General features: G+C 34.2%; 1 protein-coding gene across 1 annotated transcript in view; it reads right to left on the reverse strand.

The window, feature by feature from the left end:
• The window catches only part of LOC110095668 (pumilio homolog 1), a gene marked incomplete at its 3' end in the record, with an annotated part of 28,106 nt that extends 18,504 nt beyond the window's left edge, over positions 1-9,602 (reverse strand). The window contains 1 exon segment of the mRNA XM_028700386.1: positions 8,665-9,602. Within this exon segment, the coding sequence (XP_028556219.1) occupies positions 8,665-9,249 (585 nt within the window).
• Positions 9,603-17,460: the final 7,858 nt, after the last annotated feature.

The raw sequence follows: 17,460 nt of genomic DNA on the forward strand, positions 1-17,460 counted from the left end.
TAGAAAAACCCTCAAGTTTGTATCCAAAAATCATCACATATCCTCTCTCTAAACAACCACAAATAGCCCCAATAAATAGGAAAAAAAAGAAACCCAAAAGACACCCAAGCAGCCATCCAAAACAGCCAACTAGAACAGGAGAAAGCCAAGGGACAGCAGTAGCAACCGAACAGCCAAAGCAAGGGGAACCGAGAAAGCCAAGGAGCAGGAACCGAACAACCAAAGCAAGGAGAACTGATGTAGGCAGGGGGGAGCAATTAATGTGCCTCGTTTTCGAAATGATTTGGTTCCTTGTTTATGCTTGGTTGTCTCTGTTTGAGCTGTCCCTTTTGATGAGTTGCTATGTTTTTCTACTTAACTAAGCTCAGTATGATGATTAATTTCTCTTTTCAGCTCATAAATGCATATCCAGGTTCTTTCCCCCTCTCTGCTAGCCTTTCGGTTCCTCCGCCTGGCTCCTGTCCTGTGGCTGATTTTTCCTGTACCCCGTGGCTGCCCGTTCCTATGCTTGGTTGTCTCTGTTTGAGCTGTCCCTTTTGATGAGTTGCTATGTTTTTCTACTTAACTAAGCTCAATATGATGATTAAATTCTCTTTTCAGCTCATAAATGCATATCCAGGTTCTTTCCCCCTCTCTGCTAGCCTTTCGGTTCCTCCGCCTGGCTCCTGTCCAGTGGCTGATTTTTCCTGTACCCCGTGGCTGCCCGTTCCTATCCCCGTGTGGCCCTTTGGGTGCTGCTCCTAGAGCCGCCTGCTAGCCTTCTATTTTCCCTTTCCTGATTAGTTCAACTGGAGGTGTTTGGGGCTGTTTGAATGCCTCTTTTCACCTATAAATATGTGATGTTTTGAGGCTAAAAAAAAGGATGATATGTGATAATTTTTGGAGTTAAAAACATGCGTGTTTCTTCTTGGAAAAGCTTGCGAGCTTGTTCTTTTTCTCTTCTCCTCTCTATGATTTCGTCTCGGGCTTCTTATCTCTTTCTTCTCTCCGCAAGTGTCCACCCCATTTGTATCTTTCTTCTCAATGAATTCAAGATTCTTTAGGTGTTGTCTTTATGTTCTATCATAAGTTTAAGTTTTATGTTTATCATGAGAGTTGTATGGTGTTGAATGTTTTATTTTTTATAAGCTTCTTTAGGTGCCAATTGTATTTCTTGTTGTTTTAAAAGGAAAACCTAGTTTGTATGATTTTTGCGATCTTTTTGATTGCATCAATTTGGTATCAGAGCCTAAGTTTTTCATGTCTTCCTCTTTTATTAAGTGTTTAGAAAAAAATTAAAGAATTATGGACTCTCATCAACAAACGGAGCATCCAAATCAAGTGGAAGTTGACTCTGAAATTGGTAAAAATCAACCGAATGTTCTTGAAGAAGATATCCCTATGAACAGATGGATTCCGTCGTAAGGAAGTTCAACCGATCAGATTCAAAATGAATTATACAAGCTTCAGATGAAGATCAAAGTGTGTACGGAAAAATACGTGAAGGAAAAGAGACTTCTGCAATACCAATTCAAGCAACAAAGAGAAATGATACTGAAGAAATATGCGGCCTTGATTCAAGAATTGGATGCGGCTCCTTCGTCTCGTCGGGAAAAATCTAAAGCATCCTCATCAGGAGATGAGCATTTTCAACCGGGGAAGAATTTGATGTAGGCAAAGGGGGGGCAATTGATGTGCCTTGCTTTTGGAATGATTTGGTTCCTTGTTTAGGCTTGGTTGTCTCGGTTTGAGCTGTCCCTTTTGATGAGCTGCTATGTTTTTCTACTTAACTCAACTCATTATGATTATCAAATTCTCTTTTCAGCTCATAAATGCATATCCAGGTTATTTCCCCATCTATGCTGGTCTTTCGGTACCTCTGCCTGGATCCTATCCCGTGGCTAGTTTTTCCTGTACCCCGTGGCTGCTTGTTCCTGTCCCCCGTATGGCCCTTCGGGTGCTGCTTCTGGAGCCGCCTGTTGGCCTTCTATTTTCCCTTTCCTGACTGGTTCGGCTGGAGGTGTTTGGGGTTGTTTGACTGTCTCTTTTCACCTATAAATATGTGATGTTTTGAGGCTAAAAAAAAGTATGATATGTGATAAATTTCGGAGCTAAAAAACCTCCTGGTTTCTTCTTGGTAAAGCTTGCGAGTTTGTTCCATTTCTCTTCTCCTCTCTATGATTTTGTTTATGGCTTCTTATTTTTTCTTCTCTCTGCAAGTGTCCACCTCATTTTGTATCTTTCTTCTCAATGAATGCAAGCTTCATTAGGTGTTGTCTTTATGTTCTATCATAAGTTTTAAGTTTTTTATGTTCGTCATGAGAGTTGTATGGTGTTGAATGTTTTATTTTTTATAAGCTTCTTTATGTGCCATTTGTATTTCTTGTTGTTTTAAAAGGAAGACCTAATTTGTATGATTTCTGCAATCTTTTTTATTACATCAAGAACCAGGACAGCCATAGAGCAGGAACCGAACAGCCATCCGCCTCCCCAAATCATCCAAAAGGGGGGCATTGCTTAAATCAATTCTCCCCTGGGAGAGAATTCTCAACTCCTTATGAGAACGCTTCAGAACTTCCATAATGTGCCGAAGGAGCCACATCCAATTCTAAAATTAAAGCCGCGTACTTTCTTTGGATTTTTTTTTCTTTCTCATGAATAAATTGAGCTTGCAGTTGACTCTTTCTATTTTCATATTTTTTCGCACACAAAAACATTTTTTCTTGAATTTTGAAGAGTTCGTTCTGGATTGGATCAGTAGAGCTTCCATGCGGCGGGGTCAATCTGCTTGTTGGAATATTTTCTTCAAGATAAATTGGCTGATTTTCACCAACTTCATCTTCGACTTCTTCTTGATTTGGATCTTCCATTTGTTGATGAGGGTCCATAAATTTTTTCGATTTTTTTATGAAATAGAAAGGAAGACTCAAAACCTAAAGCTCTAATACCAAATTGATGCAACCAAAAACAAATGAGAAGCCTACTAGGTATGCAATTAATCGTTTCATTTCCAAATAACTTAACCAAACATAATAATAATAAAAAACATGACAAAACACACATTAAAAGGATACAACAAAACTTCTAAGAATGACATAACTACCTTATAATTTTTTAGAGAAGAAAGATATAAATGGAAGGGTTACCATGGAGAGAAGGACGAGATTAGAAGTTTGAGATGAAGTTTAATAGAAAGGGAAAGAGCTAGCTTGCAAGCTAGAAAAACCCTCAGGTTTTTATCCAAAAATCATCACATATCCTCTCTCTAAACAACCACAAATAGCCCCTATAAATTGGAAAAAATGAGCCCAAAAGACACCCAAGCAGCCGCCCAAAACAGCCAACCAAAACAGGTAGACCTGTCAATATTGGACCCGACCCGAAAACCCGACCCGAACCCGACCCAAAAATTTCGGGTTTGGGTCAACCCGAACCCGAAATCGCCGAGCGGGTTAGGTTGACCCGGAAACCCGAAATCGACCCGGTTTGACCCGTTTTAATTAATTTTGGAGGATTTTAATGAATTTTATGAAATAAGTAAAATAATATTCAAAAAATTATAAATATTATTGTCCAAATTAAATTAATCTTGATTTATTTTAAATTAATTGAAGTAAATCTACCCTTAAATTTGATTTAAATTTAAATAAAATGAATTAAATAAAAAAATTTATTAAATATACCGAAGCGGGTCGGGTTCGGGTTCGGAAAACCGACCCGTTTGCAAAAACGGGTCGGGTCGGGTCGGGTTGAACAGTGTCAGGTCAATTTCGGGTTGGACCCGAACCCGACCCGTGACCCGTTTTTGACAGGTCTAAAAACAGGGTAAAGCCAAGGGACAACAGCAGCAACCGAACAGCCAAAGCAAGGGGAACCGGGACAACCAAGGAGTAGGAACCAAATAGCCAAAGCAAGGAGAACTGAGACAGCCAGGAGCAGGAAACCGAACAGCCATCCCCCCCCACCACAATCATCCAATGGGGGGTGGGGGGGTGGGGGGGGGTATTGCTTACATCAAAAGTGCAATGAGTGATGTCAAGAGCTGATGGTGTTCTTTTCAGATTCACTGGGAGTCGATGAAAGAGGCAACTTGTCCTTCAGAGTACAGCCTAACATGAAAGCTTGTTGTGGTGGATGATCCTGTTTCATTTTTTTTTATGATCTAGTTCATCTGATTTGAGGCAAGGTTTAAAATTGTGCAATTGGGTATTGAGGCTTTTTTGTTCGTGAGGCGAGGCGTAAGCCTCAAGACGTTTTGAGGCTTAAGCATCTAAATCAAAAAATTGCATTAAGTTTAAATAAATGTTAAAAGTAATTTTTTAAATAATACCCAAATAATATGTTAAAAGAATGCATGTTATCTTTCTCTATTGAATAATAAAGTAACAAATTGACATACATATGAAATAAAAAATAACACAAGACGTAAAGTAGCAAGTGATAATTTACATAAAATAGAATTGAAATTAAAATATTATAAGAGTAAAATAGTATTAAATATATAAATGATATAAAAGTATCATATAATATCAAGTTCAACTCCAAAATCCTTCTTTCTCTGTTCCCTACTCAAACTTGAGGCAAGAAAACATGATCAAGACCCATGGGTGAAACATGGTGGGCAAGCTACAACAATGAGTCGCCGACAAGTGTGGTGGCTGGCATCTTCTCAGCTAGAAGATTCATGGATTGTGAGACAGTGTGTCCTTTGGAATGCAAACCAAAGAGAAAGATTATTGTGGCGGATGTCGGGTTTAAACTTATGGCCAAAAGAAACTTTATTACCATCTAGTGTTAACATTGGTAAAGGAGTTGGGCGATACATGATCAAGATCAATAGGCTATGATGCACCGACACTTCTCCTCAAAGAGGCGTGTAGTGTCCGACACCATGTCCGACACGACACTCGTCTGACACTCCTCCGACACGTGTCGGACACGCTGAAAACGTGTCCGATTAAAAAAATATTAAAAATTAATTGGACACGCGTGTCCGACACGCATATCTTAAATATTTTATAATTGTTTTTTAAATATAATTTCTTATGTTTGGCGAGATTTAAACTAAATTTCTTATTTCCTATCCACAACACCAAATCAACGTCTGCATTTAATACTCATTCATTGAATACTCACATTTTCATTTCTCTTTGGCAGTGAAGGTATTTTCATCTCCTCTCTTTTTGTACAATTACAAATCTTTCTCTTGTTAAACCAGAGTTGAAAGCAGTGATATTCAATGATGATGATATTGAAGGCCAAAAACAAACCTCTAAAGCTAATCCTAGTAGTTAAAGCTTAAATGCTTAATGTTGTAGTAAGTGATTATTTGTTTATATTTTTATAGTTGTATTAGATATTTTGTACTAAATATTTTATATTATAAGCTAGACAAGTTATCATGTCATTCATTTATTATTGTTTGTCATTTTTAATATGATATTACATTAATATATATACACAATATAAAAAATTTATTGCCGTGTCCGCGCCGTACCCGTGTCCTATATTTAAAAAAAAGCCGTGTCCGTGTCGTGTCGTGTCTGTGTCGTCGTGTCTGTGTATGTGCATCATAGTCAATAGGTGAAGCTTGGAAGGAAAGCTTAGCTAGTAGATTTTAATAAGGAGTTAGTCGAAGTGTGGTCAGGGACACAATGGCCTGCAAATGTGTTTGGTGCAATCAGTGTTGTGAATTAATGATCGAAGTGTGTCCATTTGGAAGGTTTGGCTGCAAGTATTGTTACAATTGAAGAGTAGTGAACATAAAGATAGAAAGGAAAGAAAGGAAAAGGCTACAGTGATGAAGTAGATTTCTTGGTGTTTCTTATGATTTGGATTCTTTTTGCATTTGTTGGAGAAGCAAAGAAGAAAAAGGGTTTTAAAGAGAGAATACTAAACGTAAAAAAACAAGTGAGGTAAAAAGGAGGAATGATTTGGATCAAGGACTACTAGTATTAGAAGAAATAAAATCTTCTCTTGGAGAAGAAGCCCCACTACCAAAAGTCAAGAAGACTAAAATCTATTAAACAGATAGGCATTTAGAGTTGTTTGTCTAACATTTATTAAGACGGTTTCCTTCATCAACTAAAAGGTATATCCGATGATAAAGTTTTTTAATCTCAAAAATGGTTGATAGCGCTTCTATAGAGACGCATATCAATGAGTTCAATCTGATTACAAATTAGTTGATCTCACTTGATATCAACTTCAGTAGTGAACTTTATATATTGAACTTATCATCATCATCACCACCAAAGAGATGATTGGAGCTATGACAGTGGCCAATAGTTCATGGGGTCTACAAAGCTGAAGCTCAATAAATATTATGATTTGATCTTGAGTGAGGACATCTAAAGGCAAAAATCATGTGAAAGCCTTTCTATTATGTTGAATCTTTAAGGCAAAGGAAGATGTATAGGGAAAGGTAGCAACATAGAAAGAACCAAATCTCAACATAGGAGACAATCCAAAGGTCGTAGCAATGATTGCAGGCTGTATAATAAAATTGGCCAAATAAAACGAGATTATCCACAAATAAATCAACCAGGAAGTTCAAATCAGGTGGAGGAATTTGTAAATGTTATCGATGAACTAAAATCCACTAGTATTTAGTATGGATAATCCAATGTAGTCATCGATTCTAGACTAAAATCGGTCAACTCAGCACAAAAATTCTATGATGTACTCAGCAAGAGATTGTATAAAGGTTCCTCTTGATAATAATAGAACTTCGAACTTCATAAAAGTTTAAGTGTAAAAAATCAAGCTTGGTAAGGGCATCATGTGACAGCTTCAAAATTTAAGGCTTATTTCTAGCTTGAAGATGAACTTGATCTTGATTTGGGATACTAGGTGAAGAAGGTTATATCTTGACCTTTTAAGTTGATTCTATGACCAAAAGCGTTCGATGATATCAAATGGAAGAAGCAGTCGTACGAACAAAATACTAAACACTGAAATAATAAAAGCAAGTGTGAAATATTTTGTTTATGATTCCAAAAAAAACAATGTTGCATAAAACTCATGTCAAGTAGGAGATTCCAAGGGATAAGAGGGCATTGCAGGACAAATGATATTTCAGAATCAAAAGCACAACAACAAAGAAGTTGTCATAAATAATTCCGATAAGTTTACCGCTCATGAACCAAGGTACCAAAATATTTCAATAAACTTTCATTAGGATTGAAAGGGGCTGCCCATAGAAATGACTCCCTCATGTCGATATATTAAAATTCAATCTCCAAGTCTAAGATTGTCAGAAGCGGAACCCGATTCCCTCGACCACTTTGAATACAAAGTTGGAAAAAAAATTCCTAACTTTAATAAGATTTTGAAGAGATTTTGACAAGGAAATTGTCCAAATTTTGACTTAAAAAATAATCATCAAAGCAATGATTAAATTCTCTTAAGCTACTTTAAACTAGAAAAATTCCCTCTCAACTTGAAGAGGTGAACGATAAATATATTGATCAGCGGCAAAGAGAATTGATGGCATTCTTCTCAACTTCATTGAGAGGAGCTGTAAATTAAGATAAGGTGTTTGATCGAGTGCAATGCAATGGGATTCAGCTTGTGACAGGAAATGTCTTTATCATGGCAAGATATCAATGCTAATGTGGCACATTGGTTTTAGAAACTTGGTTGCAGGTGTTGTTACAGCTAAGAGAAGTAAACATTGGGAATGAAAGAAAAGGGAAAGGTGATAAAGTGGATTTTTATATAGATTAATATATTATTTGTTCATCTTAGCTTCTTATCCTTTGAACTTTTTGCTATTTCAAGAGAAGGCCTTAGTGAGAGAGAGAAAAAGAGAGGAAAATGTTGTGAGAAAATTTTGATGATATATAAGGACTAGCAGACATTTTCTCTTGTATGCATCTTTAGACTAACAAAAAAATCCCTTTGTGAGGATTTGGGAGAAAGTAAGTATTATCGAACCACATAAATCTCGTCTGTTGTTTATCATAGCAAAATTTTACCTCCTCTTGCTGCCCATTATTGCTTCTACCCAACAACTATTACAAGCAAATATGTGCTCACAAAAGCAAAACGAATCAAGTCGAGAAAGACGAGTGTCAAACCAAGAGAACGCCAAGTGCCAAGTGCCAAGTGTCAAATTCCCATATGTTGGCAGGTTGAACGAGTTTTGGTAATGCACCATTGCTGGCAAGCAAGTGGCCCTGAGAAACTTCAAAGTGGCAAGAGGAATATTGGAAGGCAAAGGTTAGACAAGGCCGCCTATCTATCTTGAATTGGTGCATACAGGCAACAATAGTTGTTAATGTGACAGAATGTGATCAACCAAGAGAGGCCAACCAACGGGCATTGCAAAGGCTATCTCCCTGTGCTCTTATGAAATATATACAGAACTAACAAATTTAATAAAATCCTCATCTAATTTACCAAATGCAGATTATTGTAAGCATCATATGAGAGGTCAAACTCTTCTTCTAATACATTGTTGCTGTGATTTCCAACTCCATGCCACGAATCAGACCCAATACATCCAAAAAAAACTCCAAAAGTAGGTTCCAACGATAAGTCCATAAGATAGAATAAAGACAAACTTGAAATGCCGTAAGAAACACAAAACAAGTTATCATCTAGCAAATAACTAAAAACTCGCACATAAGACAAAGTCAAGTAAATACACCAAAAAACTGCAAAAGGAAATACGTGCACAACCTGCAAAGCATCTGTGAAGCTCTTCCTCCTACTTCCCAAACAAATATCCGTCAACCCAGTAAGACCATTACTCCCCTCACTGACCCAATCCCCAACTCCGTTATGTTCCGCTGGTTCCGAAAGACCGGGTTGCATCGAGAAAAGAGAACGGCTGCTCCCATCACCGTCAACCAGCTGCTTTCTGCCCCCACGATCACCAATTCCCCCAAAATCGAACCTCTTGGCAGCGCGCCAGTCCTCCTTTGACAGCAAAGGAGGCGGCAACCTAGGGTTAAGATTTTCATTCAAGTAATAGTAGGACATATAAGCCGGATGAGACCGCATCTCCTCCTCCAAAAGCACATCGCCGTTGTTCTGTCCATCAAACATACTACGGATGGCGTTCCTCGACCCTTCAACGGTTGGAGGAGCGCTTCCGCTGCGATAGATATTGAGCTCCCGCTCTCGATCGAAAGAAGCTCCGCTCTGCTGCTGCTGCTGCTGCTGCTGCTCTCGCAGCATTGCTTCGATGTCCCTCTCGAAGTCCTCCTCTAAATCCTCTGCTAGGTTTACCGTAGTCATCTTCACCGAGCCCCCAGTTACCATCCCCAAAACTCATAAAAGGCTAATTTCAGAAAGCAGGATGAAGCCAGATACCAAATGCCCTCATGTTCCAAAGTGTTCCGGCATCAAATTTGTGGGAAACGGATGCCAAAGAACCAGATATGCAGACACAAATCAAAAGGCAAAATTTTCCATAAATAAACAAGGGTAGACGTAGAAAGGCTAATTGCTGCCGCTGGATTGAAAAGCCATAACTTTGGTTATTTCCTATTTTGTAAGGGGTAATGAAGTACCAATAAGTGTCTGGTCTAGGGTTTCTAAAAACGGACAGAGCTTGCAAAGAGATAGGAGATAACGCGAGGTGCTTCTTCTTCTCCTTGTTAGAGAGAAGGATGTAAATAAGGTGGCGGAAGAGAGAGAATCAACGACTGCGGCGCTTCATGTCGGAGCAAATATTCGACCGTTGGATGAAGATCAGAGGATGTTAACGTTGCGGGATTAGTTTAGACTTAGGGGTTGCGGACGTAGATACATAAATATAAGATAATATTGGACCAAATCAAATTTAAATAAAAAATAATTATTATGCATATATTTAATGAACATTTTGTTCATTATTTTCATATTAATAAATAAAATAAAATTTTTGTTTGATTTGAACTATTTGATTGCAACTCAAATTTTTAATAGAATAACAATGCATTATTGATACTAATGCCTTTTTTAGCTAATAAAAGCTTCATATTTATTGATGTAATATAAATTAAATATAGTATAATAATTGAAATTAAATTGAAAGTAAAGAAGATTTGGTGCAATAAAAAATTTATATTAGTATCCATTTATTTAATTTTTTATTTAAAGGCCTTAAAGCTTATAATGTAGTGTTTTATGATTGTTCTTTGTTTGTACATTCGTGATAATAGAGTGAGAGAATTTAACGTTTTAGGCTTTTAGCATTGTATGAATTTTGATATGAAACCTGATTCCTTCTACCATTTGGAATACAAAGTTCAAAAAACAAATCTTCTGATCTTTAATAAGATTTAGAAGAGATTTTGATTTAGAAAATATCCTAATTTTGAGTTAAAAATAATCACCAAAGTAAAGATTAAATTCTCACTTATGCTACTTCAAACAAGAACAAATTTTTCTTAATTTTTTTAATCATTTAGGCCATTTAAGGCAAACACATACACCTCACATATGCAAGACTCGAATCAAATACCTCTTAGCTCGTAACCAAAGTTCTCAACAAATAGATCAAAGATAGCTACCAACAAATCAATGAGAGCTACGTATTTCTCTCAACTTTGAGACGTGGTTGACAAATACAATAATCGAGCCAAAGAGAACTTATGGTGTTTTTCTCAAGTTCATTGAGAGGTGTTGTAAATTGCGAGGGGTCCTTTTGAGTGCAATCCAATGAGAGAGAACTTGACATGGTGGATATAGAGTTTAAGCTTGTGATAGGAGATATCTTTTTCATGCATGGCAAGATGTTGATGTCAATGAAGGTTTTGAGTCATATCTTCATCAAGAGAAGTGAGTCAAGATTAGTGAGCAAGGTATCATACATATTTGATATGTAAAATAGTATATGCAATAGCCCATTGCATAGCATTGTGCACATATGCACTATTTGTATGACAGTTACATAAAAAACTAACATGTGCTACTTATAATATAATGCACAATGCATATGCTGAGCATTATTTCGTTTCATAGTTCATTTTTCTCAGTAGAATGATTTATTTAAATTACCTGTTTGAATAAAAAAAACATTAATATAGTGTAAAAACATCAAAATGAGAGTTTTTCATAGCTAAATTTAATTCTCATGCAAATTAATGTGCTCGCAGTTGAACTGAAGTGACATAAAAGATCTATTAGGGGTAAAAAATTAAAGTTGGAGGATCGTAGTCGAGCGACGGTGGTCAAACAATAGCGGTCTTATGATAGTGGACAATGGCGATTCAATTGTGGTGGCCAGATTGTTGCGATTGGGTGATGGTCTAATGGAGCTCCAAGATTCTTTTAGTCTCTAAGCTATTTTGAATCTCAAGCCAAGGTGTAAAGCTCATTTTCATACAAAGAATAATGGTCAATTTATAAATTTTGAAAAATAAAAATAATATGCCTCATAAATATAATCAAAACCTATAATACTCTATCAGTCAAGCTGTATTGATTTTTACTTTCACCATTTAAGTGCCTTAATGGCCTCAAAATGTGATGATTTCTTATTGTTTGATTAATCTCATTAAGACGCTTGATTTGATTATCAATATGCAAAGTTTACAAATTATTTGGCCATCCAATTACTATCCCAAAGTTTCGTATAATTTTTCAAGTGCTTGATTTGGACTCATTTAGAATCGGTTCAGACAAATTTTCTGTCATTTTATATGTCTTGTCAAGACGTTCAATTTCACCATAAGTTTGTTGAAATCAAAGTTCGGATGATCCTGACTTTAATTTTTAAAGTTTAAAATTCAATTATTCATCGAGATTTATATACTACTAAGTCAATTTTTTTATATATCAATGTTAAATTAGGAGGTAGGTATAACTTTACCAAAATATTAATGAATTTGATGAATTTATTTGTTAATTAAGGTAATCAAATTATTATAATTTAACTCAATCTCTTAGCAATTTTAAATAAAACGTGGGTTTTAGTTCAATTGATAAAAATTTTAAGAATTATTATTAAAAATTTATCTTTGATTATTTTTTATGTGTTTTGGTTGAAGTATTAATAGTTATACATTGTAATTAAAAGATGAACATAGAACAAAGTTTCTGATGATTTTAATAAAATTTAAATTTTTTGCATATAAAATTTCGGAACTGTTGCTACTATTCTAATTTAAAAATATTTGTTCTATTTTGCATAAAATAAAACACACTAAAGTAAACTGTTAAGTTTCATTTACAAGCAAATAATCATTACAAAATATTGTTAATATAATATAATGTTTTATATTATATTTTAAAATGCATTGAACAAAACAACTTTGGATAAATGTTATAAAATATTTTATTTTATTAAGAGACAAATACTTTTTTATATGCTTTCAAAAACTTTGGAAGTGCCATATGAGGTATATAAATTTTTTTTAGAAAATAATTATGATGAAAATAAAAGATATATAAAAGTTCTTACTTTAAATAAAATTTTTAAGCAATAAAATAAGATGAAACATGTTAATAATCAAAATAATATAGGACAGAGTTATGTAATTTAATATTTAATATGTATATGCAAAAAAATGTATATTAAACATGAGAACTTTCCCCATGACATGATATGCATATGCAAAACTTATATATATTAAACGTGTAATTACAACATTTAACATGAATATGAACATGCATAAATTGTCATATGTATGATTCTTTAGAAGTGACACATGCATGTGAAATATACATACACAAACACTTTCATCATTTTAAAAACCATTCATTTGAGACATTTATACTATTGTTTTAGAACACTTAGTAAATGGTGGCTAATACAAAAAAATATCACATATATCAAGAAATACTCAATATTTTGTACAAACAAAACCAATCGATGGAATTTCAGTTTCCTGCGGTAAAAATACTAAGAACGGTGTATTCTACAATATAGTATAAACTATATTTTGACAAAACTATTAAATTCAATAAAATCACATTTTATTTTGTATTTTTTTGTACAAAAGTTGAAATTTAAATTATAAATAGGATATTGGGAGCCTACCTTGAGTTTAATGTTTTCCTTAATCGGCCTAACTAACGAACTTGGCTCCACGACCTTCGAAATTCCCTCTATTTTGCTTTCTCCTCTTCCTTTCTTTTCCCTTCTGCAACAACAGAGCGAGGCGAGTGAATTTTAAAAAATGGATACACACACGTGTACACACACACTTCATCCTTGATATTGCATCATTGTACTTCATCAAACATTTGAGATACTCCCACATAAAAAGCTCAACACCGCAGTGTTCTCACCAGTGCCGCCGTGCTTCCCAAATTAGTACTACAATATAGAGAGCTAAGCTCCATAGCGCCATCACGCAAAACATCACTAAGCTCCTTCTACCAAGTTTCCCTAAACAAAAAAGGATAGTGCCACTATGTAATTAATGCAACACTTCGAAGGATCATTTTATGCATCTCGCTTGTTAACTTGTTTTGAGATCATCATAGACTCATTTAGACTTTAATAAGCACTTAATATACATAGGGGCATGCACAAAATTCTTACCAGGTAAACCGGGTCAACTTGTTTATGTAGTGATAAATATTATAATGCGCCACTGATCCAACTGTTGAGCATCATTTTTTTTATTTAAAGAAATAAATCACCTGCTAATGACACATGGCCAACCCTCATTGATCGATTTGGAGACTTTGGCCCCATAATTGATGGAAAATTATTTCGATTTTAACTCCACTTGGGAGAGTTCCACCAAGTGTTGAGGAGCTGATGTATCATATCATGTGGATCAAGATAATCAAACTAAACATCAAATGCTAAGAGACAAGGCTAAAAAGAAAAAGCCAAATTACAAAAACCCAATTATGAACTCAAAATTTAAATTAGTTTAAACATAACTTATATTTTTATTTTCTACTTAGGGACATGTGTAGCTAGCCTTAACATGGAGGAAGCATTAAAAAGATGGATTGGAAATCCTCTATCATTAATAATCACTAACCCCTTATCCCTCCCTTTGTCACTCCATATGTTAACCCAATAGTCATGTTGTGTGTATAACTATGAACTTTAATGATTTAAAATATACATTAATTAATGAAATGTTTTGGTGAACGAAGTGTTCTTCATTTGTCGTGTGCTTTGTGGTGTATTTTGCTTATCTTTGAAACATCTAGTTAGATAGTTATCATTAAATTCTCTTTTAAGATTTTTGCTACTCTTCTCTTAAATCTATTTTGAATTCTTTAAAACTCTTTTCACTTTATAAGCATCCAATCCCCTCCTTGAAGCTCTCGGCCAAATTAAGGAGAGCAAAGACCTAGTTTTTTTCCAAACATCTTTACACCCCCTTAAACTCTATAAATTATTCCAACCGTTTATTTCATTCACAAATTAACATTTTAAGCTAGCAATTCACTATGAATTTCAACCATTTACACCACTTAAAATTCATTCATTAAAGTGGTCATCTAAATCCATGGGCGGATCCCCATTGGATTGATAAAGCATGTTTTGTTCCAAACATCTTTACACCCCGCAAATGCCCACCCTTATATATATATATTAATTTTAGAGGGTATTTTTTGAAATATTTTAAGTATTTTGGATATTTTGCCCCCTCTAAAAAAAATTTTGCCCTAATTTTATCAATCCTGAGTGTCTTTGTCTATCCCCCACCAAATTTTTTTTTTGCCCACCCTGAAAAAAGAAGCTAGATCCGCCCCTATCTAAATCTGCTTAAACTATATTAATCTTGATATTCCTTCCACCACACACCTCTAAACCCCTCAACTTTCCTCCACAAACTCCATATTTCTTATATATTGAACATAAGACAACTATTTTTTTGCCATTAATCTCACCAAAATGTTACCCACCACTTTCATATAAGGTTCCTTATAAAGCATGTTTTAGCCATGTTACCCTTTAATGTTTGCAGGTTTCTATAAGTAAAACTATAAAATGGAGAGAAGCATAAGAACATTAAAGCCTTGCAGACTATTACTTGAATGGTCCATAAGGTGCAAAATATGGATGTTAATGTCATGCGGCCAACTTTTCCATTTCTAATTGATTAATGCTTCGTTTGTGACTGCTTTTTTATTGCTTCTTAAAATAGAATTTTAGTAAAAAAATTACTCAGTTTTAAGAAGCAATAAAAAAGCTATCCCAAACAAAGCCTAAGACTTCGACTTCGTTTGTGATGGCTTTCTTACTGTTTCTTAAAGAAACTTTCTAGTACAAAAATTTTAACTTTTTAACTGGAAAGGCGCTTTAAGAAGTGGGAAGAAAATCATCCCAAACGAAGCCTAAACCTCTTATTTAAGTCAAATAAAGCTATTTATAAAAAAATATGCATAAACATATGAAAATCCAAGAGAATTGTAGTGCAAATTAAACAAATTCCAGCTTCAACCAAACCAATATATTGGAGAAAGGGTGAGCATAATATTGGACTAGTTTGATTCCTCATGAAGATACCAAGTACATCCTTTAGGCTATAATCAAGAAAGTAGAGATGATGATGCTAATATGTTGCTCAAGCCTATAAAACACATTCATTCATAGCATAAACAAATCATATAAATGTTGTATAATTAATTAAATATTTTTTTCCTTCTCAATAAAATTTTAAGTATAATTTCTCCTTAGATGTTTGATATAATTCATATATTCATATCAAATTTGTGCTAGCATATTTTATAAAACAAATGAATTCCAGCCTGAAAAAGAAGTCCACAATATTTAATAGTATAATTGTTTTCTTTAATATTGACATGTGAACATCTAAATTAAAGAATTAGCACATAAAATGTTAGAATGCATTATTAGTTCTAATATCGACATACCGCAAAGTTTCTCCACAAGTGAAAAGAGTTGTAACCTTGAGAATATTTCTACTTTTGAGTTTGGCTTTTTAGTCAAAAGCTTATCCATATTTTATCTCACTTTAAATTGAGATGACATCAAGCGTTGCTTCACTGCATTCTTATAAAGAGTTCTCTCTCTCCCTCTGTTTGGATTAGCTTTCTTTTTCTAATTTTTAGTATTAATTCATTTTCAAAAATACAATAATGCTTTTTTATCAATTAAACAACATGTCAAGACATCATTAATAAATTAAATAAGGATCCATTGTTATTATGTTTACAAAAAATTATTGATAAGTTCTTCACAAGATCTTCCCATTGCTTAAAGAAAACGCCTAAGGGCTTGTAGCACATTTCAAGTATTTTATAAGGAATAGAAGAAAGGGGATCAATTGGTTATAATATGTAGCTCTATGATTTTTGATTGGGCACAATTTTCTATCTTGATAATATCATTAGGATCAATCAATAATTATATTTGATTTTATACAAGTTTTTGAATTAATATCAATGTAAATATCATCAAATCTCATATTTACTGAGCAACTTTAGGTTGAAATATACATCCTACAAAACTTTTGCATAAGATATTTGAAGAAAATATTCTTTTGAAAATAAGCTAAAAAAACAATTGTGTCATTTCAAAACTTGTGAAGAATAACTTCCATATGCATGTAAGAGTCCTCTATATCATTGATTAGTTTGATATTTTTTTGAATACCTAGAAATAATAATTTCTTCACTAGTGAAAACACCGGCGACTTGGCCGCCAGTAAAGGCGCCGTGAAAACAGAAAACTGGTGGCCTACTTGGGGGTTATTATATCGCCGGTATTTTCGGCGGTGTATTATTAAACACTACCGGGTAAACCGTCTGTTAATACCGGTGGTCTGACAGCCGGTTAAACTGCCAGTAATTTCAGTGGTTTTTTGACCGCCGGAATGACCGATGGTAATTGTTGATTTTCCTGTAGTGACTAAATTTGTCTTTGATTATTGGTGAAACATTAAATTTTTCATATGGATAAAGCAACATCATCATTCATGAATAAATAAAACAATACTATTCTCATGGAGATCAATACAATAACTAATCTATCATAAACTCTTGACTACAAACGAATAAAAGAAAATGTATAACAAAATCTAAAGGACCTGACGATTGTTATCAATATCATTGCTCATGATCCTGACTCCTTCCCTGACTTGAAATCATGAAAATTTATATAATGAGCAAAAATGTCTAGTAGATAACCAAAACTCTATCACTATTTTCAATGCAAGTTAAAAGAATTAATATGCATATTTTGGTTCTAGTAAATATTAATCATGACTTAATATGAGGAATAAAAATTAAAAAAAAAAAAATCAATAATAAAAACAATATGATTAGCGAAGACAAAAAAAAATCTATCAAATTATAAAACATATGATAAAGAGTACTACCACTTAATGAATCATGTCAGTATCTTATGCTATATTGTATCAATATTAATATTGATAATGCTAATACGATTTTAATTATATTATCAATTAATTCAATGTAATATCATGTAAATGCAATCATGAATGCAACGTTTTTTTTTTTTCGACCTGTCACCCCAATTATTATCCAGTTGAGTATCAATCTTAATCTAGGCATAACTGTTAATTAGTTAGTATCAGTTAACCCGAA

The sequence above is a fragment of the Dendrobium catenatum genome, unplaced genomic scaffold, assembly GCF_001605985.2.
Source record: "Dendrobium catenatum unplaced genomic scaffold, ASM160598v2 fragScaff_scaffold_1504, whole genome shotgun sequence".
Classification (NCBI taxonomy): domain Eukaryota; kingdom Viridiplantae; phylum Streptophyta; class Magnoliopsida; order Asparagales; family Orchidaceae; genus Dendrobium; species Dendrobium catenatum.